We start from the raw sequence: 25,456 nt of genomic DNA, 5'->3' as shown, positions 1-25,456 counted from the left end.
TTTGGGTTCTTCATCCAGTATCCCATGACAACACATGAAGCTTTATATTCCATGCAGCAAGGTTTTGTATTTACAAACCAAAGCCAGATAAGACAGATGGGGCTTTTTACATGACACAATTCATTATATTTACAAATGACTTGAAACAATAACATCTTTTAAAAATATAATAAAATTTAGGCCTTTGAGCTAAAGCTGAGTTTTACATGAACTTCCCCTGGTTATTATTCAAGATAAAATAGGGTATTTCTCATAATTAATTTTGTGCAAATTCCATTTTTCTTAACAGTTCATTAAATGGAGAAATAAGCATTCCTTTGATATCCAGTATATGATTGGCTAGTGAGATGTAGCTTGTACGACAAAAACAACACAAAACACTCACAAAAAAACATTGCCACCCACATTTGTGATCCAGCAGGGACTTTTTGATCTTGTGCACCCACACACAGAATGACGCCTTAATGTCCTTGCCTGAAATAGATACGACTCTGAAGGATCAATGTCCCAAGACATCTCACCACAATGCCTACTCTACATTCATTCCAATTCAAACTCATCCATGTTGATATTAAGACCATAGCACATGACACTATGTAAATTCAGAATATTAAGGCAATGTTTAAAAATATCCCTTCATGGCCCATCTTGATGGAATTCCATTTCCTTTTGTGTCATGGGTTTGGATGGCGGTTGTCTTTACAGTGTCCTTAAAAAGCAAACCGGGCTGACAATAGAGAGAGAGAGAGAGAAGAAAGAAGAAAAGCAAGTGCATGCTGGGAAACAAGGCTACATCACAACTCCACTTAAATCTCACAGCACAAAAAAAAACGAAAGAAAACATTCCCAAACAAGACATTTAAAACAGTTAGGTCACTTGGAATTGCCGGCCAGGTCTATGTACGTGTGCAGTGTATGTCAAAGGCTCCTTTGAAATCTCTTCCGCATGATTCAGTTAGTAGTGATCACTGGCTCTCACTCATGACACAAATTCTACAAAATGTCTCTGACGGTGCAAAACTATTCTGTACATTCCCCATTTCGTCAGATTAAACAGTTAAGTGATAACACGACTGAAACATTTCAGTCATGACAAGCAATGCAGAATGACACAGTGGCTTCACAATAAGGAACTCAAAGAAAAGATTCCAGCACTGGTGGTCCAAAGTGTTGATACAGTTAAAAGGCAAAAGAAGAAACGTAGAATAACATCAATGATTAAAATCCAAGTTTACAAAAAAGTTGTGTTTTCGAATACTATCAAACATCAAAATGAAATGAAGTTTAGAGACCACTAGAGTTGTTTCATGACCAGGTCATTGTCTATTTTCTCAACAGTGTCAGTCCAGATGAGCTACAACACTGGTAAAGTACCATTCCCTTTCCTTCCATTGGCTGACCATTTGCTGGTGAAATTAAAATATCGACTACAGCCACCCACTTGAAAGGCAGCAACAATGAATACAGAAATATTAAGACCTTATGATAATTAGATTTACCCACACATTTACATAGAGGCACACTCAAAACGGAGTCACAAGATGACAGGTTTACCTTTGAGAAGGCTGTTACTTTTCTCTTTCTTTTTTTAAAATGTTGTTTCAGATATCACTCTCTTCTCAAGTGATTCAATGTCTGGTCCCTCTGATTGAATGTAAAATATCACAGAGAGGCTGGCAGGGACAAGGATTTATTTCTTCTTGGGGTGTAGTGCCTGACCACCACTAGACAGGGCAGCACAGGAGGTTATTGTATAGCAGCAATGAACTAGAAGGTGCAGGTTTTACACACAGACACACACTCACAGCTATCCTGAGGGAGAGGGGAGCCCACTTGTTAACGATGGATGTGTTTGTGTAGGTGTGAGTGTGAATGCCAGTGTGTGTGTGTGTGTGATGATGATGAGTGGGTCACTCGCAGGCCAGTTTGCTATCAAAACTGGAGAGGCCAATGGCAAAGGCCTGCAGAGCACACATAGGGTAGTTAAAGTCCAGGGTGAAGACATCCTCAGCTACTCTGCCAAACTGCATTACAATGTAGTCCGCTGTAGAGAGAGGAAAATGATACAAGCTCAATGAGAGAACGCAGAAAAGTGTCAATCAATCTTTCTGCCCACCCATTTATTGAGTTATATTGATAGTAGATGAATAGGTATACTGGTACACCCACGAACAGAAGAAACAGTAAAATTGCTAAGATATATAATATAGTATAATAAGATAGATGGAACTCACGATCATTGTCGTGGACGATCTGGAAGTTCTTGACGGAGGCCTGGGTGACACGGCCGTGGAAGTTCAGCACGTAGGACTGCGTATCGTCGTTCCACACAGGCGCCTTGTTGTGTAGCTCGATCAGATTGTCTAAAGCATGGCCCTGCCATTTCCCTAGCAGGGTGTCCGGCTCCTGGAACCACAAGAGGGGAGAGAGGCGGATCACTGACTGGATTTTTCAGGTTTCTTCAGGTGCACTATTGCTGGTTTCCCCTTCACCAAGAATGACTTCATGTTCTCCTAAATGCATCTCAGGTACATTCGCATAAGCTTAAACAAAACTGACACCAGGAAACGTGTAACAAGGAAGCCAGGCCAAGGAGACTCACACTGGCTGGCCGGACAGGTATCCGCTCATAGTTCATGTTCATCCCAGGGATGATGACAGTCATCTTGCGGGGCCCTTTGAAGCCTAAAACGTTGGTCTCCTATAATTAAAGAATGGGGAAAAAATCAAGATATGGAATCATGCTAAACAATACTTATCTGTTCATTGCAATAATGACACAGCTGGGTAGACATGTGTACATGAATGTTATGTGTAGATTTATTTCAGTGTGTGACTCACATAGCATATGGCGGCCAGCTCCTGCCGTGTGTTGCTCTCCTCCAAAAGTGTACCCGGGTTCTTGGTGGGATTTGTGCCATTGTCATACACTGTGAACTTTGTCCCCATAAGATTGGACCTGAAAGTAAAAAACAAAACAAAAAAAGATCCTGTCCTTTATTCTGCACATGAAGAGAGGAACTGGTGTGTGTGTGTGTGTGTGTGTGTGTGTGTGTGTGTTCATTTATGCTCCACCTACCTCAGTTTCCCCACAAAGCTCTCTCCCTCACGCGACAGGTCAGTGGCATCCACAGAAATAAGGTAGTTGGACGTCTTGCTCTTTTTCCTCTTCCTCCCAGCCAGCAGGAAAACCTAGAGGGGAAAAAAAAGGGTAAAAGAGTGTGACAGGCGGCCAAATAATCTTATTTTTTATTTAAAAGATGCCACCAATCTGACACCTCCAACACTCCTGTCAGTCAGCATTAAAAAGAATGAGTTATATTTCAGAAGCACAAAAAAAAAAAATGCTAATTGATATTTTATAGTTGGAAACCTGTTTGGTTGTTGAAAAATTATAGTTGACTCTAAATATCAGACTTGATTAGAAGTGTCTTTAAAAGATTTAGTAATACAGCAGAAGCATAAAGTGTTTATCCATACAATTCTATCCATATGCCTCTCCTCTCCTTCTTTCCCCTTTTCTCTCACCTTCCTGCCATCTTCTTTCTCCAGGTGCATGAAGTACGTGGGGTAGAGTCCTCGGTCCATACCCTTCTTATCACGGGTGATGCGGCACTTGACGGTTGTGCCGCGAGGAGCGGGCTGCACTACAAACTCCTCCAGGTGGTCCGCGTCGATGGGGGGGATATCTGTTGAAGGCGACCCAGACTCCACATACTCCTGAGAGGAGAAAGACATGTCACACATCAAGAGCATACTTGACATACAATGCAACAAACAAACATGCAATAGTACTAGTTTATAGAAGACCACCTCCTCTTCCTCAATTTTAAGGTCAAACTTTGAAATTGATTGAAAAAAATGATAACTAATTAATATCTGGAACACTTGTTTCACAATCAATCTGCTGGTTCAATCCATTAATACCTAAAGTTATCCAGCAGTCCATCCACTTAATACTGTATATCTGAAGAAATGAAGAGCTTGGTTTGGTATTACCACGGTCATAAATCTTGCATTATGCAGTGGTTGCATATTCCGGAGCACTCAGAGGGGAAGATTACAGCAAATAAAATGAAAAATTAGGTTCTCACTGTGTTGGACTTGGTGCTAGAGGCTGATGCTGGACGGTTGGACTCGGTGTTTGGCGAAAGTGAAAGAGTGTGATCCTCTTCTTCCTCCTCCTCCTCCTCCTCATCACTGGCCTCGTCATAATTCATGCTGCCTGAGAGTCCTGAGACAGAGGAAGAGAGCAAGACACAAGAATAGGTTAGAAAGAAAACAAGAGGACAAATGAGATCCATAAAATCAGTATTTCCGTGGTTTGAATGGGACAGTTTAACAATTCAGTTCTCGTACAGCCCAAAAAAGGGCTCTTTGATATATTCTGCTAAGCTAACTTGAAAAGCCAACTATACTTCCTGACACTATATTTTTGCAAAGACAATAATGCAGTGTGGCCTGGCTTAAAATGCATCTTTAAATAGTCTGCAGCCAGTTTCTCTTTCCTGAAATCCACCATGTGCATACAGATGGGGCCTGGGAAGGCAGTGACACGGCAGATTTTCCTCAGTGATCGTGAAGGTAAAGGTGAACGAGCCTGGTTTCCCAGCAACCAAATACTAAAGAGCGTGCAGGCGCTAATGTTAGCACTCCAAAACAAATAGGATTTTAACAGTTTTAATTAGATCACACCCCTTCAGTTGCTTCATTTAGAGTGAAAGGGGGTCTTTGTTGACACAGCATGTGCACAATACCCACGTTTTAAATCTGGTTAAAGGAGCAGCCATGGCTCAGTTGAACAGAACCCAGCTGCTTCGTTAGCTATTAACAACCCATTTATAGCCAACACTATGAGAGTAGATTCAATTACAAACAAGAAGGGGGAGGTATGCCTATAGAATCATTTCTGGAAAGTTGTTACATTAATGCGACTGAAGTACCAATACACACATTGACACACCACATATAGATACACAGTCTCAAGTAGACACACACACACACGCATTACAGTCAGTTATTGGATTTGTGATCCATGACCGCTCTGTGGATTATATTAACGCTTGGCAGCTTGAGCAACAGCCTACTTTTAATAAGAGGTTGCAAGCTTTACAAGAGGCGAGCGAGGGGCCCATCAAGTTCTGCAGTTTGTTTTTTTTCTTTCATGAGAAGGGAGAATGTGTTCCCTTGCCTGTCAGGTTTGTGGCTTTGGTTTTGGATTGTGGCTTTGGTTTTTACTTTCAGACTTTTTAAATTTGGGTCTCAGATGCATTCCATTTTCAGCAGAGATTACTTAAATCACATAGCAGAGCTGAATGTCTGATTGCACTGTGTTGAAAAGGCAGACAGACAAAGAGAGAGAACAGCAGAGAAAAGGATAAAACAAAGAGAAGTTGACAGAGAAAGGTGAAGGACAAGAGCGAGACAGACAAAAACAGATAGAAAGTTAAGAGTCTCGATTCTTTCTGGCAGGAGAAAATACCCCTTCATACCCCATTTTGTTATTAAAGGTAAGGGTCTGGTATTTATCAAAGGCAATGCAGTGGCTGAAAATCAAACCCGGGCCAACCCCTTACAAGGCAGCAGCTAACCACTGTATCATCAAAACAGCTATGACGGAGTCGGAGTCACCCCAGCACCAACCCATGTGACTGGCTGCTAACAGAGTCACTCTGTGTTCCAGAGTGCTCAGCAACACAGCCTGCATTGAATCACAGTCAAACCAGTATAATTTGGACCAATGACCCAATGGTGCAGAGCAAAGACAAAACAAAAAAAAAAACATTCCTTTAACAAGGCTCTAAGGCTTCCACCATACAAACTAAAGCATATAAAAAATAGAGCTCCCCGTATAACCTTACGAACTGACATTTTTTTAAATTTTCAATATCTTGGTGTTATTTTAGCTGTATCTAGATAGCCTTCTCTTGAAAAAGTCTGTTACAAGAGGCTGGAGAGAGTGTGACTGCAATGAGTGTTTACAGGAAACGACCTGATGCCAATTTCTCCTCCAATGGCTATCCTGGAGGCTGGGGGCTCATTAGCACTGGTTCTAAAATTACACCCTGATGTTACTCATCATTTTGTATGACACTGAGGAGATGAACTGCAATGTCACAGCAGTCCCTGCAAGCCTGAGGTTTAGTGACATCTTTATTGGCATCAAATGTATTAAGACATACAGTTTGACAAAGGTTTATTTGTCCATCAAACTCTAAATATCAATAATCTTTCATTTATAAGATGCTGTAAGCGATGTTAGCATTTCTTTGTAAGAACTGACAGGAGCAGGAGTCCACGCCCTCCTTAAAATATGAGGTGGAAATGCAAAATGAGTCCCTTGAGATGTTCCTGATTGGACAGGGCCGAGGAGAGAGAGATTTCTGAGATTATTGTGCTTTTGTATTTTGTGGGAGGGATTGACTGATATGCATTTTTAGGGGCCGACACCGACATCAATATTTATATAACTTTGGAAGATCTTGCCTCAACTGTCTTATTTAAGGAGAATGTCCGCAGCATTAACCGTCATGAGCAAAGCCAGCCAGCTGAGATTACAAACACGTAATCACTACTTTGCAGCAACTTTAGCAATTTAGCAGTAACACAAACTCTCTTTCTCTTTCACATCTCCAGAGGGATGTGGTTATGCTTTACAGTTTGTAAAGATCACCTTGGGAGCGCAAATTTTGAGGTCCCATAAACAAGGGGTGTTGGGACTGCAGGAGCCTAAAATGAGACCAAAGGACAATAGCCTAAAACTGGATAAATACCCTTATTTCTCACTGAGACAGTAGCTCCACATTCACACACACACACTAACTCACAAGCACAGAACCCGACACACACACCCACAAGTTCACACACAACAGACTCCTGCCCAGTAGATGTAATCCTGGAATTTGTATCAACAACGTCTTGCAAGGTCACTGGGATGACTTCAAACGAAAGAGTGTTCCTGACCCCTATCCCCACCCCTTCATACTTATATTAGGCTCTGCATCTGCCTTTTGCTTCCTCTCAACCCCTTCAGTCACATCAGCAAACTTACCTACCAACCAGTTGGAGTGGTGTTTGTGTAATTTGCGTGTGTATCTGAAAGCTGTTTATTTGATGCTAATTAACCATACTGGCGTAATGTGGAAATAGAGCCAATGCTGTTGATATGGTAACGTCGGACCTTTAAGCTATCCCCTGGCGACCTAGTTACTTTAACCACAATCTTCTGCCAGTCAAGTGGAAATGAGAGCTACAGGATTCCAGGCTTCAAGAGGCAAGGGGGAGGGAGGACTTTTGTGTTTTGTTTTTCTTTAAAATTTAACAAATATGCTAGAAAAAAATGAAACATAAATTCAGACATCAGACAAATTAACTATATGATATGATTATATATATTATTATTATTATTTTGTTTTAATAATTTTTTTGTGAATGTCCAGTGAATGTCTATCATCAAGCTAACTTCACCACGCTAATCAATCCATCTTATGTCATTAAGCTGTGGCAATGGTTGAGACAGCCTGTGCATAATTTTACATCATCATAAGGAGGCCAGATGAGGTGGAAATAAGTTGCCATTTAAAATCGAGGCTGATTGTATGCATTTATGCGGTAAATAAGAAAAAAAATCATGAAAAATGCAGTAAATTGCTGATTTTGCATTGAATGGAGGGACTGATTGGAGAGATTGACTAATTGTCACAAGTGGTTATGATCACTCTGAACCCAAGACTGACAAAACAAACTTTGTTTCAGGCGATGCAGCAGACAGCATTGGTAATTAGCTAGCTAAGGAAACTTAAATAACCTTAAAAAGTGCCATGCATTATTGTTCTATTTTACAGTAGTCACTATCCTAGAAATCTAGTGCTAGTATAGTGCTCACTGTCTCTAGTATTGTGGAGGTTTGCGCGCACTAATTCGTAACATGCCGTTTTATGTCAATGTGGGAATTTCACATATAAAAGAGACTCTTGTTCACAAATATTAAAATGTGTATTGTTTTACAGTACTGCCTCTAAGACCATGGGTGAAACGACTCTGTTTGATGGCTTGGCCTCTCCTCTGACGCTGTGTGTGTGAATGAGTCTGTTTGAGTGTGTGCCAGAGTGAGTGAGTGAGCCAGTGAATGCCACTGAGAGTCTGTCGTCCTTCTCACAGGTCTGCACTAGCCCTTAAGGGGACGCTGGGTAAATAGCAGACACACTTGAGTCGACTGCCTTTCTTGACTGACTTGGTTTGCCTCTGGTCTCTGAAAAACCAGACTCAGAAAATCACTGCACTGCACTGCACTGTATGTTACTGAGCCAGTCCTCTTCTCTTCTCCTCCATGACTCACCTCTCTTCTCTTCTCCTCCTTTACTCCTCCATGACTCATCTCTCATTTCTCTCATCCTTCACTTCTCTGTGACTCACCCCTCATTATTTTTTGGGAATCACAGATAATAATTGTCTCTCATTAAAAGATAAACAGTTTAGGACAACAGCAAAGAATACAAAATAAAAAAATAAAAAACATCTTGTTTGTATCCCGCAGTATCCATAATTTTCTTCCAAGCAAAAATGAATTGTGATAATTAGGGCTGTTGCTTGGTGTTCCTTCATAAGGGCTTCATTTTCAAAAAGCATTTTCGACAAATTAGAGACTCACCTCTCTTCTGAAGCAGCTCTTGAATGTCTGTCTTGGGTTCCAGCAACGTCTCCGTGTCCCCGTCCCGCTCCGGTTCCTCAGCAGGTGGGGACTGCGAGGTCTGGCTCACGGACAGGATCTGGACCCTGGAGCCCACGTCAGGTGGCTCAGAGCCAAGGAACGCCGCAGGGCCATCAATCCCTTAGGGGTCAGAGGTCAAAAATAGAATGTTAGTAATATTGCATTGACACCGCACCGTTTACAGACGTACTCATTCCCTAAAGCAAGGAGCTTCAGTAGAAAGAGTTTCCGTATTAGAGCATTAGTAGCAAATTACACATTTTGTTTTTTTCTGCCTCACTTCTACCTTTTATCTTAAATTCACAAGTCCAGGATTTACTGCAATGCACAACAGGAAACCTATCCTTCTCTGGGCTATAACCTTATCAATAACTGTTTCCATATAAGTACACCGTGAGCTACACAGAGGGACCACCTTCTAATTCAGACAAGGCCAACTCTGGTTTTGCAGTTGTGGCTGCCTTGGTTCTGACTGGTTGACCAATAACCAGAGACACAAGTGACTATTTGTGTGGTGAACTTGCGTGGTCCGGCTGAGAGCCTCTGATAGAGAAGTTTCTTGCCTGTCCCTCTTAGTACTGCTTTACTGGACCGCTGCGGCTCCACCAGCAGCCTCTGAGCACCAGCTGCTCCACTAGGGCTCTCCCTCTCTGTTCCTGCTAAGATCTTGACGGAGTTCTGCTGCTGTTGTTGTTGTTCCTGCTGCCACTTCTCTCCTTCTGCCTGAAAAGCCTCTCGCACCCGCACAAGTATAGACTGCACGGATCTCCTCTCCTGACCTGAGTTTCCCCTCTCTAGATAGGTCAGTTGTGGAGTGAAATTTTGACAGGCATACAAACATGCACACAAATAGATATATACAGATGTTTATAAACACATACATACAATCACACTAGGGGTTGCGGTATACCATCAACACCGGGATATTTCGGGACATTAAGCATGAAACAAAGCATATGAATTTACAAGAATTACTGCTTTCAGTCACCCCTAATTCACATACATTACTTTTTAACATCAAAGGTTTTTTTTGTACTTGTTGCTGAATTGATAGGCATTGGGCCTTGATTTGTCATTAAGTAACACTAGTCCCTCTGCATGCCTGCTCTGCTCTCCTGAGTCCTGCTCTACCTTCCTCGGCCAGTGTGGTCTGACTGGGCCGGCGCCGGGCGGGAGACCTGGGAAGCAGGGGCTGCATCTCATCCTCGTCCCACCAAAGCACACTGCACTCTCTGGGCTCTGGCACAGCACACACACACACGTGCACGCATATGTGCACGTACACACACACACACACACTCACACGCAGGTAGGCATGCACACTCACCCAAACAAACACACACACACATACATACATACACGCACAAGCACACACACACGCAGCCAAGCACAAACACAGTATACACAAACACACAAATACCACACTGACATATTTGCCACATTCTTACTCTGCAACTTTACCCTCTTACTTTAAGCCATGCCGCTCTATGGCAAACCCTTAAAGTTAACCCTATTTTTAAGAGACACTGCTTCTTTCCTTCAAACAGACTCCAACCCCAAATGGATGACAACAAAACTCTCTCACCATCTAGGATGACGTCGCTGGTGATGCTGTGACGCGACTCCACGAGCGGGGCCTGCTCCTCACTGCGGCGGGGTCGAGACCGCCGAGGCCGGGCCTCCAGGTTGGGCTGCACCATCAGGGGCTCCTGTCGCTTCCGCCGTTGCTTCTGTTCCAGAAGAGCCCTCTGTTGAGCGGAGCACACATGGAACACAGAAGAAACAGATGTATATCTTATATCTTGAAACAAATTACAGGAATTGGAAGTAGATTAATGTGGTCTGAATTTGATTTTTAAACGAAACCAATAGTTTTTTTGGTTTATCTGTTCAAAACATTAAATCAGACACCATTACGCTCTTGACTAAAACTCCCTGACTGAGCTTCCTGTCTTCCAAGGATGTCAGTTTTACTCAGGGTCGAATAAGCACAGTTCGACCCTTCCTATCACCTCTGAGCTCACCCAAACATAGACAAGAGGTTCCTTCACTTACGCATGTAGATCTTATATGCAGACTAAGTGGCGCCAGTACCTAATAATCAAAGTTACACACACACACACACACCCGAACACCGAAAAGCCATGCTCCTGCTAACATCATATGAAGTAATTATTAATACAAGGCACTTGATTAATATATTCTTTAGTCATTAACAGTGTTTGGAAATTATCTCCATCAATTAATGTGGTCTGAATTAGATTTTTAAAAGAAACCAATAGTTTTTTCTTATCTGTTCAAAACATTAATCAGACACCATGATGCTCTGATATCTACTAGATTACAAGTGTACTTACCTACTATTACATTAAATATAAATGAACAGCTCAAATTCATTTCCTCAATATGTTTCCAAACTGGCAGTTGTAAATCAAAATAACAGAATACTCCTCTGGTTGCTATGGCGACCCTTTTGCCTTATTGTTTAGCATTTGCTATCCTTTGTGGATTAAGTGACTATTTTCATTTTAGCCCCAAGTACTTGCTGTTCTTCTTAAGTTGATATTTTTGGTCTCCTGATGTTTCTGCATTGTTGACTCATCTCATACTCATATTGTGGACTGCTGAATGTATTTGGAACATAAAACAAAGATTGCTGACACTGCAGTGGAATTTAGAATCACGAGTCTCTGGAGGTTAACATGACCTCTTGAAGGGGGAGTCTAGTTGTTGACCTCACAGGTCTCTTTTACCAGGACTCTTTCTAAGAACTAGTAGCATTTATGTAGAGTTGTATTCCTGTGTGAGCAGAACTCACAACCCTTGCTACTAATTCAGGCAAGAGTCACATCGCCCACACAGACATACCCAGCATAGGGCTGACATGGTGCACAGGTTTGGATTACAAAATCGCCTGTCCCCCTTGCAGGGTAGTTCCCAGACCAAGCAGCAGCAGCAGCAGCCCCTGCTCCAGGCCTGACAGCTGTGCGTGCAGCTGCCACTCTCTGGGCATCTCTGAGCACTGCCTGCAAAACAGTGTGGAGCTACACAACAATCTCTGCTATAACCCATGTGTCCACAATTAGACACTGAAAAGCAGTGTCAACATTTTCCTGGGTCTTCTTCAACATGTTTCCTCCTCAAGAGCCGGGAGAGGAAGCAAGATGTGGATGAAGCAGAACGGGCTCAACCGCTGGAGGCATCACAGGCATTTTCTCATTGAACAACAACAAGGCTTTGTTTTTATCACAAGATGAATATCTCTCAGCATATGTAGTCTAAAGACAGCCTACATTCACTGAGAGTGAGTTTTCCATGTATTGATGCACACAGCTTTTTGGATGTGCCCCAAGCTTGAAAGAGGTTTGGGCCAACAGGCAAAAAAACAGGGGAAGCTGCTCTCCCATCCATTGCTTTCACCTTTTGAAAAAGAGAAAGGAATCATTTCTATGGTAACAGTGTGCTGGAAAGTATGAGGTGGCTCCTGTCCTTGAAGTAGCTGCCTTTTTATATTCCTCCCTCTTTTTTCTCATTCAAATTTTTCCTTTGCTATTTCCTGTGCTTCAGTCTGGGCTTTCTTTTAGTTTTTTTTTGTCTTTGCTGGTGGCCCTTTCCTGTCCCTTTTATGTGGCTTTTCATCCTGAGGAGGGGATTTGGCTCATGACAGGAGCAAAACGTGACCCAAAATTCACAATGGTGGATTCTAATGGCAGCTTTTCTGTGGCAGTACTGTACCCCCTCACAAAATATTACACCCTTCCTCCTCTTGAAGCGCACTCCACTCATCTCTCTGTTCCGGCTCATTGTTGCATAACTGCATGAATTTGCAGAGTGACTAAAAACAAGGAGTCCTGTCAGACAAGAGCAAGTGAGATGGAAACCCATAACAATGCCGCTCCATCGGCAACCTCTCTGTTTCGTAACCCGCCGGACACAATGAAGCGACCTAGCCTACTGCAGAATCCCTCTCTGCAGCGCTAAGTTTGACGCACACTCTAGTGCTGCCACAGCCCATATTGAAATAAATATCCATCGCACGGTCATGTGGTTTTAAAAAAAGAAATCTTTGATTAAGGGCTGGCGACTGTTTTCAAAAGAGGTGACATTCTTTCTCTCTCCCACTAAAGCCAGAATGACTAACAAATTGTTGTCTAATCAAGCACCGAACAGCTTTTAGTACATTAACAGAACTTAAAATAAAGTACCATAACCTCATTTAAAATGAGGGAAAGCATGAAAGGACACATGAAAACTTGTCTTGTGTAGGGTAGGCACTTCCAAAAAAAGGCCATCACAATTAGTGCAATCACTTCAGACATATTTTGGCTGTTTAATGCTGATAAATGCAGAGGTGTAAACAACAGGCTGGAGATATGTGCGTCTTCATTGCTGTGATACTGAAATCCACAGGGGTATCTAAATGATGCCGTGGCAACCGGTGCTGATGAGGTTGCAAGGCGAGTGGTGCTGATCTCTAGGATTCAGAGGTTATGCCTAATGTCACAGAGGAATTAATCTAGTGAGCCAGCTAAATTAACCCTACCATCCCATGGATAGTGATTTGAAAGGTAGGACAAATATGAATTAACTGATCAATGTCAAAATGGCTTATTGTACAATATTGCATTAGTATAGAAATAGGGATGGGGTCTCAGGAAAAAGCAAAACAATTCAAGAGAGAAAGAGAAGGCTTCAAAAAATGGAGAGAGACATGAACTTACAAGGAAGTAATGTTTCTGTTAATCGATGCAAACCAGCCGATGCCAATCAATATTTTTCTGTCATGGACATCTTGTAGAATTACAATCCAATGTTATATGATCTTATTATTTCACAACTTTAGAAAATCAAATCAAACAGGAACAGAACAGGAACAAACATCCACAAAGGAAGAGCTGTGATGCTAAATCACAGAGCGTGTCCCCTCTGATAAAACATGTCAAGACACAAAGGAAATTATGTCACTTTGGGAACACAATCAGGCTAATGGAAACAACACATAACTTGTCAAGACAGACAAAGTCTCTTACTCCAGGAAGTGTGTTTGTTAAGACACATCAGCAAACAATGATATCATAAATGCGCAGACTAGCACGTTTACACCTGCACACTTCACACTCACACCAATGTGCAGGAGATGCCAATACATGATATGGATCACAATGAAACTAACTGATAAAAATACAGTGTGAAACTGTAATGTCTTAAACGACAAGAAACTCTAAAGACAAACCCACCCGTTCATTTGACATCCTCGAGTGAGAGAAATCAAGAAATCCAGATGCAGAAGTTACTCTTCAAAGCGCGGTGCCACCGTAGAGCCACGTGAAGTAAAACTGTAGCCCAGCAGCGGGCTCTGTGGGCAGGCATGACCCTCTTAGCCCCCCCCCCCCCCCCCTCTCTCCCTCCCTCTTTCCCTCCCTCACTATTTGTCCTTCAGAGGCAAGCTCCGGGGGCAGAGAATTAACACGAACGCACAAAAGCAAAGACTCAAATGCCACAGAGCCGACACGCTAGGTCCCTCAATCTGTGTGTCCATGTGGATGTGTGTGGGAGAGACAGTGGGGAGAGTTGTGGCAAAGAGGGCGGGGGTAGGTGGGGGGTGGACAGAGACAGAGAGAGAGAGAGTGTAAGAGAGCGAGATCCAGGGGCTTCGGACATAGACAGGCAGTACCATGCAAGCAGGGGGGTGGGGGGGTACCAAAAGCAGCCTCCCACCTCAAACAGACAGTGAGGAACTCACCCTTCATCTGTATGGCACGGAACAAATACCCAGCAAAGTGCTTCACACCAGTGGCGCGCTCCCCCTTTCTGGGTTTGGTACTCCCCTGTGTTCTGTGTTTACTAACGAAACAGTGCCTTCCCCCCACAACTCTGAGTGCCAGTTATGTAAGGCAGAGCAGAGAGGACCCAGCTGAAATAGGCACAGACAATGAGGGTCTTGAGACCTGGAAAACGCACTCAGACACGCTGGCACGAATGTCTGCAGCAATATCGCACCTCTGACTCATACCTTGTAGACTTGCTGTACTTAGAGAGAGGGAGAGGGGCAGAATGAATAAAAGACAAAGACAGAGAGAGAGAGAGAAAGAGACAAAGAGAGAGGAGAGAGACTACATATTGAAAAGTCTGTCAGGCATAACGGCTTAAAATGACTCCAAAGTGTCTAAAATCATGGTCCATTAGCAGTGCAGAAAGATGACAGCGAGCCCTTTTCCTTCTTTCCCTCTGTCCATCGCTTCTTCTCCATTCCCTCTTTCACCTGACCCTTTTGTTCTTCCGTCCCCACCTTTCTTTCATAACCCTTTGCAAACTTCCCAAAAAATGAAAGGGGGTACTGTTGGAGGGAGGCAAGAAGTGACACTCATCTCCCAAGGCAGAAAACGGTGGCATTTTCACACCAGCTGTCAGCCAAATGACTTAGGCAAAGAGACAACCCATAAGGGAAGACAGAGAAATAAAGTATGAGAGAGAAAGACAGAGAGAGAGAGAAAGAATGAATATAATTACAGGAAGCGACAAAGATAAACAGGTAGGGGCCATCAAGGCAGAGGGAGGGAGACAGGGACAGAGAGAGAGAGAGAGAGAGAGAGAGAGAGCGAGAGAGAGAATATAATTACAGATACACAAAAACAGACAGGTAGGGGCCATCAAGGCAGAGGGAGGGAGACAGGGACAGAGAGAGAGAGAGGGAGAGAGAGAGAGAGGGACGGAGAGAGAGAGAGAGAGAAAGAATGAATATAATTACAGAGAGACACAAAGACAGACAGGTAGGGGCCATCAAGGCAGAGTGACGGAGACGGGGAGAGAGAGAGAGAGCCGTGGAACAGCTGTCCTTACCTGCTTCTCCAGCTTCTGCTGCCTGAGACTCAAGCTGTCATCGTCCAGGGCACTGCAGACAGACATGATAAAGGATCAAAGCATGGCTCATCATACAAAGTCATCATTGTGGTCATGAGCATTTGCTTTAGTCATTCCCTTGAGTGTCCACTAGAGGATCCCCTCAGCATGTTTTCACAGCTGCCCCAGTGGGCTGAATGAGCAGCAGGTCACCACGCTGTGCTCAAATCACCATTATTTGAACCCTTACAGGAAGTACAACTGAAATCACTGGACAGATACTAAAAGGACAGTCACACACCTTAAGGTGTCAGAATTACTTCCCTCTTTTTTTGTATTAATGTATGGATGTATGTACTGCTCCTTCTCAGCTCCTGCTATCTAGGGGATGAGACGAAAGACAGCTCTACAGGGGGCCAAAGGAAAACGCTTGCTCGTTGTACATTTACGCTTCTGGCTGGCTAATGACACAAAAGTGCACTTGACAGCCCATGTAGCAAGGCTGCAGGCTGCAGATGCTCTACTCCCCAGTGGCTTGGCTGAGCACTGCGAGCACATCATCGTGCGAGATGCAAGCACAACACGTGACACCCCAGACCGGCCAGCGCTGGCTCAGACTCTGGCTGGCTCCACAGTGTTTGATTCCGGACTCTCCTTAGTTTCTGCTCTTTGGTCTGCCACTTGAGGGGAGACAAAAAAAACACACAACTGTGGCGCATGTTGCTAAGTTACAGCAAGTGGCGGCTAGAATCGCAGAAGAGAGTGGCTGAGGTAAAGGGAGTTTTCTGCTCATGTATTTTTTGTCATGTGTATGTGTGTGTATGAATGTGTGTGGGTTGTTCGGTGTGTCTCCTTGTGTATGTTCATTACACAGGAAGAGCACAGTTCTCCCTCACATGACTGACAGACCTCAATCTGCCCATTTCAAAGTGCTTCTGAGTCATCCCTCACACAAACCCTGTCCAAGACATGGCCCAACATCAAATTACATCATGGGAAAAAAATACTTTAAAGGCTTGGTGTTGGTTGGTGTACGCAGCATTTGAATCAGCATATTTCGCAAAAATGGCAGAAATGGCACACAAGGTCCAACCACAATATCTCCAAGGTAAACTTCTAAATCCCAGAGTAATTGAGGGAAATCATGCTCTTGTGATGTCTGTTCTCTGCGTAGGAGGTCAAGTGTGGTCATCATGTTAGCCACCCACTCTGTCTGACTTTGTTGCTTCCTCTCTGGTGTCAGCGGTGGCATTTAACAAAACTGACTCAATGGCCATGTGTCATCCTACTGGCGAGCACTGCGGCCTCTGCACGTCAGAGACAGGAACTGAAGGACGGCCAATCCCCGAGGACGGTCAGAACAGGACAGCTGGGGGTCAGTCACACAGCGGATGTATATGTGTGCGTGTGTGTGCGTGTGTGCGTGTGTGCGTGTGCCTTTGTGCATGCACGTCTACTTATCTGAAAAGCACTCATCACCACAACATTACCGAGCCACCTCAGTGTTTGTTAAACCGTCACACTTCCTCTTTATGGATCCTGGACTATACACGCAAAAACTAAGCAATTTCTGCACAAAAAGGCTTTAAGGGGCAGCATCCTTGGGTGTGGACACACCCACAGACTTAACACCTTCTTATTATGTGGGAAGCTCTTAAGATGTGATGGAAAACAGCCCACAGGGGAATATATAGGCTAGCTGCAGCCCTTCAGCAGGTGTTACTGACACTTAGAGAAAGAAGGAGAGATTGAAGGACAGAGAGAAGGATAGAGAGAAGGATAGAGAGAAGGATAGAGGGAACTGATGCATGGAGATCTAGCGAGGGTGACGCGAGGTGTTAATTGCACCGTGTGGGATTGGTCATAACTCTTGGAGGATAGTGAAAGGGGGAGATAGAGATGAGAGGCGACTCTTGTTGTTGCAGCTGCCCGCATAGAGGGCCCCTGAGAATGTTCCAGAAAGGGCCCAGTGGAGCCCAGACTCCCTGCCGGCCTTCAAGCTCAAGAACCATCACTCAAGTGTCACCTCAGAGATAGTGTTCACTGTTCTCAGCATGGCACCACCACGTGAGTCACCACCACCAGCCTTAGAAAAAATGTCTGGCCACCGTGAACCAGGAACATTATACCCTACCATGACTTCACTGGTGACATTTCTTTGATCCCTATCTATTTGGCCCGTGTCTTGACCGTGACAGGTTTGTGCTTATGCAGGATTGAACCATAACAGCATGCTCATGTTGGCAGATGTGTTCTAAAGAGTTCAGGTGTTGGCAAAGTTGGTAAAGTGAAATTGAACAATTTTCAAAAAAAATCAAATATCAGAAAAAAAGACATTATTAATTTAGCATGAGGAGCCTTCTTCAAGTGATCGTATGAAGTTGTGGGAGGGCTAGTCTGCTATAGGCCTAGTAGGCGTGTAGAGTATCGTGGAACGGTGGTGTCAGGCTGTCCTTACCTTGCAGCTGAGGTGGAAGAGAAGCTGGCAGAGCTGGAGGGCCTTCACGATCACCGTGATGACAGGCAGACAGGCAGGCAGGCAGGCAGGCGGACAGGTCAGTCACACGGGCATGGTGGAAAACAAGAGGAAAGCACGAGAGGAAATTAGAGTTGAATGTAAATGTCAAAGGTTGGCACCAATATGCTCTGGAGGAAACAATGAGAGGCATATAACACTAGATCTGTTTCCAGGATGTGACCTTAACCACTCACAAAATCAGCATGGGAGCACATTCAACATTGAGAGTACATTCATTTGAATACAGTACATTGAATACAGTACATTAATTTGAATACAGCTTTGAATATAACTACAAAAGCAGATACAAACACACCTCCACAACCTGTTTTTCTCCCAATTGTTATTGGCCCCGAATTCTGCACAGACATGGCTACTTCGTCAGCTATAGCTCCTTGGTCTGGTTTGCTACTTCTCTATACAAATATATGGTCCAAATCCTTTCAGAAACACTGCTGCTCAATGAATGTTTAAAACAAAAACTTTGGGTTCGTGCCAGCTGCCACCTCCCCCAATGACTGTTAATATCATTGGGGAGGTCGCAGCTGGCAAGAACCCAAAGTTTTTGTTTTGAACATTCATTCAGGTGAACGCCACCTCCCTGCAAGACGTGGACTTTGCCATACGCATCCTAATTATTTGCGTCATGATATCCACAGTCTGCTATTTCTGACTAGACAGAGGCCAAGGGTGATGGTGCTTGGCGGCTATACGCATTCATCTTGGCTAGACAGCAGCCTTGTATCGTTCCCGTCCTCACTGCTCAATGTGCACTCATGAGACAAAACAGCAAGTGGGAGGCTCTACATTCGTCTGGAACAGAAATCAATGCTTGAGATGAATTAAATCTGAAACAGAGTTCTCTGAGAGAGAGAGACCGATATACAGTTAGAGAAAGAGAGAGTGAAACTGACCGTTACATGCCTCAAAGTTTATCACTAGAAGCACGAACAGGTGCAATTCAATTTTTACTTTCTCCTAGGCTATTTTTTCGCCTGGTTTATGATAGAAAATAGATAACAGTAATTCAACCTCCAGAAACAGAAAGGACAGAGGCAGAGGGAAACACCTCCAGCTGTTATTATGTAAGAGCAAGCTCTAGCAAGTTTGAATATGTATTATCCAAGCACAGTGGTGACAAGGTTTCGGATGGGAAGGGTAGGCTTTAGCGTTTACCTACTAAATCTGTAAGCGCCTCTCCAAAGGAAGTGAGGTGAAAAAATACAGCATGGGGAGAAAATGGAATATATTATTAATGCCACAGAGCACTGGACGTGACATTCAGTTGGAGATCAAACTGGGGCACACACACCTCCCTCAACACACACACACACACACACACAAAAGTGGAACCTGGCCCTCTACAAAGAGATGTAGAAAAAGAGCACGGCATATAGCCAGCCCCATTGCTTTGGAAAAGATTTCATCCGTCTCAACATCACTGATGTATAGAAAATGAGCGCCTCTCCATCATTGTATAGAAATTATAAAGTGAGTAACAACGTATGAAACAACTGTAAAATCTATCGGAAGCGATAACAAAACTGTTGCTTCACTGTGCACCTAACTCAAACAATAGCCTAGCTCTCAGAGCCACAATCATGTAGTTCAAATATAGTAAGCACATCCTCTTAAGCTACCGCAAACACGCTTGGTTGAGAGAGGAGGCTAAGAGAGGCCCTCACCTTGACTATAATCGTTACGGCATCCTCTCGATCTCTGAATTAGTAAAGAGGCAACTCAAGAAAGAGATCTCTTACAGAGGGTGAGTCACTGAGCGGTCAACCTGAGAGGACCTAAGAGGAGGAGGAGGAGAAGGAGGAATTGGAGCCCAACAAAGCAGCCCATTACCAGCAAACCGCCAGGACCATTACCTACACGTTTACATTGTTGTTGTTACATTGCAAATGATGAGGAATCGTATGTAAACAAAAGTAAATCGTACGTAGACAAATGTAAAGGCAAACGTGTGTCTGTGTGAAAGAGAGAGAGAGAGAGTGAGTCTACCTGTAAGACCAGCGGCTGTAGACGGGCTGAGACGCAGTGCTCTTCACAGCATCCATGTTGCAAGTGATAGTCCTGGCAAACAACTAATGCTGATTCTGGCTGGGTCCAGGCTGACTCTACCTGCCCCCTACCTACCTACCTACTTCCCTCCCTCCCTCCCTCCCTCCCTCCCTTGCTGCCTGCCTGACTGCCTGCCTGCCTGTTCGGGTCAGAGGGGAGCAGTCGCCTCGGGAGTGACGTCTCACACAGCTGAGGGTGAGCGCCAAGTGGGGCCTGTTGCTGTGACGACACGCTCACCACACAAACTGTTGCACTTCACCAGCCGTGATGCGATCTCGGTGGCCGTAGTAGATGGGTCTGTCGTGAGGCAAGCAGTCTCCCACTTCCCAGTCCTCATTCCCTTTATGTGCTGTTGCGGTATGACACTGCTTATTTTCCAATTCATCGACAAGAGACGTGCCATTGAATCACTACGGATTCTATAACTCTTAACTCTGACTCTCCATAGCTCACAAAATCACAAGGTCATCTTTTCAGCCCAATCATTCCCAAATTGCATAAGCAGTTAAAAGAAATATGTGGAAATCGCTTTAGACATGATTTCCTCTGAGTCAGTGGGGGTGATCAAACCACATCCCACTGAAACATCAGTCGAGTGCTTCTTCAGGACACACTGAGGTCTGTCAAAAAGAATGTGCCGCCCCAGAGATGCACAATCAAGTTGGCAAAACATTTACATCTCTTTGTTACAGTGAGTTATCTGGCTCAGGTCAGGAGGTTTCTCAATAAGCCTCCTCAAGTTGCACCGCATGGCCGGATGCACTGAAAAACCCACTCAGAACTAAAATGGAGCGAGACGAGGGGGACCTGGACATGCTGCCAAGAAACCAGGAGCTCCTGCTATATGCGTGAACGGAGACTTGGATCTGGCATTTGCTACCCACCGAGCCAGCGCCTTTGGGGAGCCTGATCTTTTGGGAGTAATTAGCCCCTGCCAAAACAAATAAGGGCAACAACAGGAAAGTTTCGAGTGGTAATGCCCTGTCCCACAGGGTCTGGTTCAGCTTACTTTTACAGCATATCTCTAATCAAATGGAGGAAGGGGGGCTCTAGGTTGTTTATAGTCAGTCGAGTCAGCCTGACCTCCCTCTCACTCTCTCCATCTATCCATCTCTCTCTCTCTCGCTCTCTTTCAGTCCCCTCGGAGGCCATAAACATCCATCATGTGCATAATGACATCCGGCTAGACTCATGCTCCCATCAAACTTGCCACTCATGAGCAAAATCACAAGATCACAAGAGCATGAACATGCCAGTACCAGATAAGAGCACTATTTCCAATGGTCACTACTTTCCACTGCTTTTATGTCAGCCTTTTCCCAACCCAAGATCACACAAGAGCTCAACTACATCAAATGGAACATGAAGAGACATTTCGGTAATTCTAATGCCTTCGGAGGGAGAGGTCAAGGCAATCAATCCACACTAGGAACAAGTACAATCACACTAATGAGGGAAAAATATCCTGTGATTATACCCAATGCCAAGTTTCAAAAAAGTTCAGATGTTAACTAAAATCAGGGCCCGTATCAACTTACTGAACATGGTGGCACACAAAATAGACTTAACCTCTAGGTATAGCCTAAATTGTGTTCCTTAGTTCATAACACTAATGTAAACACAGTGAAAAAGGAAAGACGTTTATGTTGGCAGGCAATGATACATGCTTATGCAGTAAGACTCGACACTTCATATTATCATTACTGACCATATTCTAAAATGTTGGAAACATCTGCAAATGTTGTGGTTGTATTTTTAGACTGGATAGTTTAATATGCCCAAACTATGCGTGACTGACGAAGACCGGGTTTAATTTATCATAAACCTCATGACAGATCGTTCCAAGAAGAATGACACTTTTAGTGAAGCCACAGGCCTTTTGAGTATGCAAGGAAAATGATGATGCTTCCCTGAGTCAGAAAGTACATAATGCTGTCCAGGGGCCGTATTCACAAAGCCTTTTATTTTACCACTAGGAGTGCTCCTAACTCGCGCTAAAACCTTTTACGTAGGAGTAATTTCTTAAAAGTGATTCACAACGGCTCTGAGACCTACTCATACTAAGGATACCAACTCCTAAGCTTAAGATAAAAACTCCGTTGCTATGGATGACGTCGCTTCTCATGCACGAGTTTAGAAGGGGTGAGGACGGTGATTGGTTGTTGACAGGCTCTCTCATTAAAAACTCAGTCCTAACATCCCCCTAACGATCCCACTAAATAAACAGAAAATAAGAGAATAACCTAGGCTTCAAATGAAGTCATATTAAATAGTTATGGACAGTGCACTTAGCAGAATGCACACGCATGATGACAAGTTTGTGCATCCAACGAGAATGACGCTTTGCACGTTAAGAGAAAGAGAAATTGCAGAAAAAAACACGGAAATTGCATGAAATCAAAGAAGTAATAATTAAAGCACCCTGCAAACTATGCGTGAGGCATGGGAGGACATATGTGTTAACATAAATGCTTCATTCCCTGCCGTGTGTCGCTCTGTCGATGACTGCGAGAAGTGGTGGTATGCGCTCCAGTCACAATGTAGGATGGAGATTGCGGAGTGGACTTTAAAAGAGCCGTCGCGGCTACAGGTATTGTGTCACCAAAATAGGCCTCATGCGTATACTTGCATGTTGTAGTTCAACTGTGCTCCCGGTTGTGGATTGAGGAAGGGTGTCAAAAGCCATCCTTGCATGGATGGCCACTGTCACCCAACAAGTGGCATCCAGCAGGTACATGGTGCCGCTCAAAAAGCTGGCGCAGACCGCGCTCTCCATTAGAATGCGCGAATCGTGAGTAGATCCAGGCCACTTCGCAACAATATCCATGATTGTGAAATTTGGATCAAACACTATCTGTGTATTAATTGAATGTACCTTTTTGCGGTTTACAAAGACGTCCTCATCTCTGGATGGAGCAATTATTTTAATGTGTGTTCCATCGATGGCACCCACGACACCGGGCATTCCTGCAAACGCCATGAAATTGACCTTGATCCTTTGAAGTAGGCGATTGTCCAAAGGGAACCGGATAAACTGTTGTACAATGTGTGGTCTACAGAGTGCGGTGATTGTTTGATGAATGAATCGGCTTACTGATGATTGCGATATTCTGAAGTCGTCTGCGTTGCAAAGTTGCATTTTCCCCGTAGCCAAAAATCTTAATGTTATCAAACATTTAACTTCCGGACTGATTGGGTTGTTTCGGATAGTTGGAGACGTGATTGCATCCCGCACTAATTCTAGTAAAATGTTGATGCCTTCACGGTTTAAACGATATCTTCTCAACAATTCAGAGTCGTTCATTGTCTCCAACACGTTACGTCTGGCTTCAGCCATTTTAAGACTTTTTGTGAATAGGTCTTAGTGACTTAGGAGTCCTCATGAGGAGTTTTAAGCTGTCCTAGACTTAGGTGCTACTTTTAGGGATAAAATATTTTGTGAATTGCTCTTAGTAAAAAAAAATAGGAGTCCTAAATTTAAGACTGACACGCCCATTATTTTTAGGAGTTTCTCCTAAATTCGCCACTTATGAGCTACTTTTAGCCCTAAGATTCTTTGTGAATACGGCCCCAGATTCTTAGGGAAAAGAGATTGCATCTAGACCAAGAGTGCATATTGGCAATGCACAGAAAGGAATAGTGTGTCAATTTGTTTTTTTTTAGAGAAAGTGTGTGTGTGTGTGTGTGTGTGTGTGTCTGTGTGTGTCTGTTCACAACTATTTGTGAGCAGTACAACAGGGCAAACACCCCCACACATTGATTCCTTAAGCTCTCCCTAAAAGCTTGCTTTTAACACCTCCACAGAAAGATGTGAGAGGCTTGTGGCTTCACTACCAAGCCCTCACCACAACCAGCACTCCTCTCAGAGCCCAGGTTCTCAGACCTGTCTAGCTCCTAAATCACTGGCGTGCTCGACATGAGGTCACTCCAGCCCTAGAAACAGAGACAGACCTTTGAAGCTGGCACACACCGCCCTGAGTGAGTCACCCACCAAACATGGGTCTGACTGCTGCGAAAGACAGAGAGAGGGAAGGCAGCAAGAAAAAAAGAGAGTGGCTTCAGAAATGACAGTGCCATTAACATGTACCAGTACCACCATACCACAGTGTATCAGAGGGGTAAAAACGTGACTCATAGCCCAAATCATTACTTTCTAAGTACTCCGAAAATTTGAATTTGTAATAATGGTTTAGCAAATATTATCGTATGTTTACACTAGTGAGTCAGTTCGAGGGTGGTTGCTACGCCTTATACTCAGGTCTGTATGGATGTTTTGCCGGGTGCATAAATCTAAACTAGATCAGGTGAACAATTGAAAAGACGGACTCCACACACAGAGGCTGATGCTAAAAAACATGATACATTGTGCTAAGCAACAAAAGACCAAAAGACAAACCATTTCGGCTGGGTCCATCCTCATTATCCCTTGTTTGAAAAACCTGCCGTTGTTCAGTACAATAAATTATCTTATCTCTGGGTGCGGTTTTCATACGCTATTTCAATGATCAGTTAATGCAAATGTATTCTAGCCTACATTGTGAGGACAGTAATTTGAATGGAGCTGTATAGATACCAAGTGGAGAGTCATATGGGAAATCAGAAGCTGCATGTCATCTCAAGAGACTGAAATTGCAGGCCATGGACAGATTGCTCAGTGTGGGGGGCAGGGTAATGAGACGATCATGAGTAGTGCTGCTGGTGTTTGTCTCCGCTCTGCTCCTCCGTGCCACAGATGGGCCGTCAGAAGGGACCACACACAGCCACCTGACAAACACACAGATATGGACTAGCCTGCCATAGATGGCGCACGCCGCACGTCCACTTCATTTGATACATGCGCTGCTGTCCGGGTAAGGGTAAAAATTATATAGGACACATGCTTCCAAACAACATGTTAATATGATAGCATATTACTCATTACGCAGGTTGCTTTCTTTCACACCGACTTCGTGGCTATGGACAATGAGGCGATGCCTCGTGCTTGGATGGAGAGAAAACAGTCTAAGATGCTACAGGTTCAACAAGGGTTAAAATTATGTCGGACACATGCTTCCAAACAACATGTTAGAATGATGGCATATTACTCCCTCGCATTTAGGCCTACTGTCGGGAAGAAATGCACTTGGATCCGATATCAAAGCAATCCAGGCTAAACCATAAACATTTGAACAGGAATGGGTGTGTGGGGGCTCTCTTTAATAGGATACTCCTCTCTCCTCCCAGTGAGCCCTGTGGCCTGTTCCATAACCTATTCAGTCTCATTCAGGATAGAAGGGGAATCCCATCTCCAGCTGCGGCATATCTCAGTCCGCACCTGATGA

General features: G+C 43.9%; 1 protein-coding gene across 1 annotated transcript; it reads right to left on the bottom strand.

The window, feature by feature from the left end:
- Positions 1-1,910: 1,910 nt before the first annotated feature.
- tulp3 (TUB like protein 3) lies at positions 1,911-20,131 on the bottom strand (the record flags this gene model as incomplete). The annotated part of the gene is made up of 12 exons (XM_080851780.1): positions 1,911-2,044; positions 2,235-2,406; positions 2,603-2,701; positions 2,842-2,959; positions 3,080-3,192; positions 3,529-3,720; positions 4,095-4,234; positions 8,651-8,830; positions 10,296-10,458; positions 15,551-15,602; positions 18,009-18,050; positions 20,076-20,131. The coding sequence occupies 12 exons, from the start codon at positions 20,129-20,131 to the stop codon at positions 1,911-1,913; spliced, it is 1,461 nt and encodes a 486-aa protein (XP_080707906.1).
- Between the last annotated feature and the right edge of the window lie 5,325 nt (positions 20,132-25,456).

The sequence above is a fragment of the Sprattus sprattus genome (genome assembly GCF_963457725.1).
Source record: "Sprattus sprattus genome assembly, chromosome: 14".
In the NCBI taxonomy this organism is placed as follows: Eukaryota; Metazoa; Chordata; class Actinopteri; order Clupeiformes; family Clupeidae; genus Sprattus; species Sprattus sprattus.
Note: the sequence above shows the minus strand (reverse complement) of the source record. Positions and strands in the feature narration are given on the sequence as shown.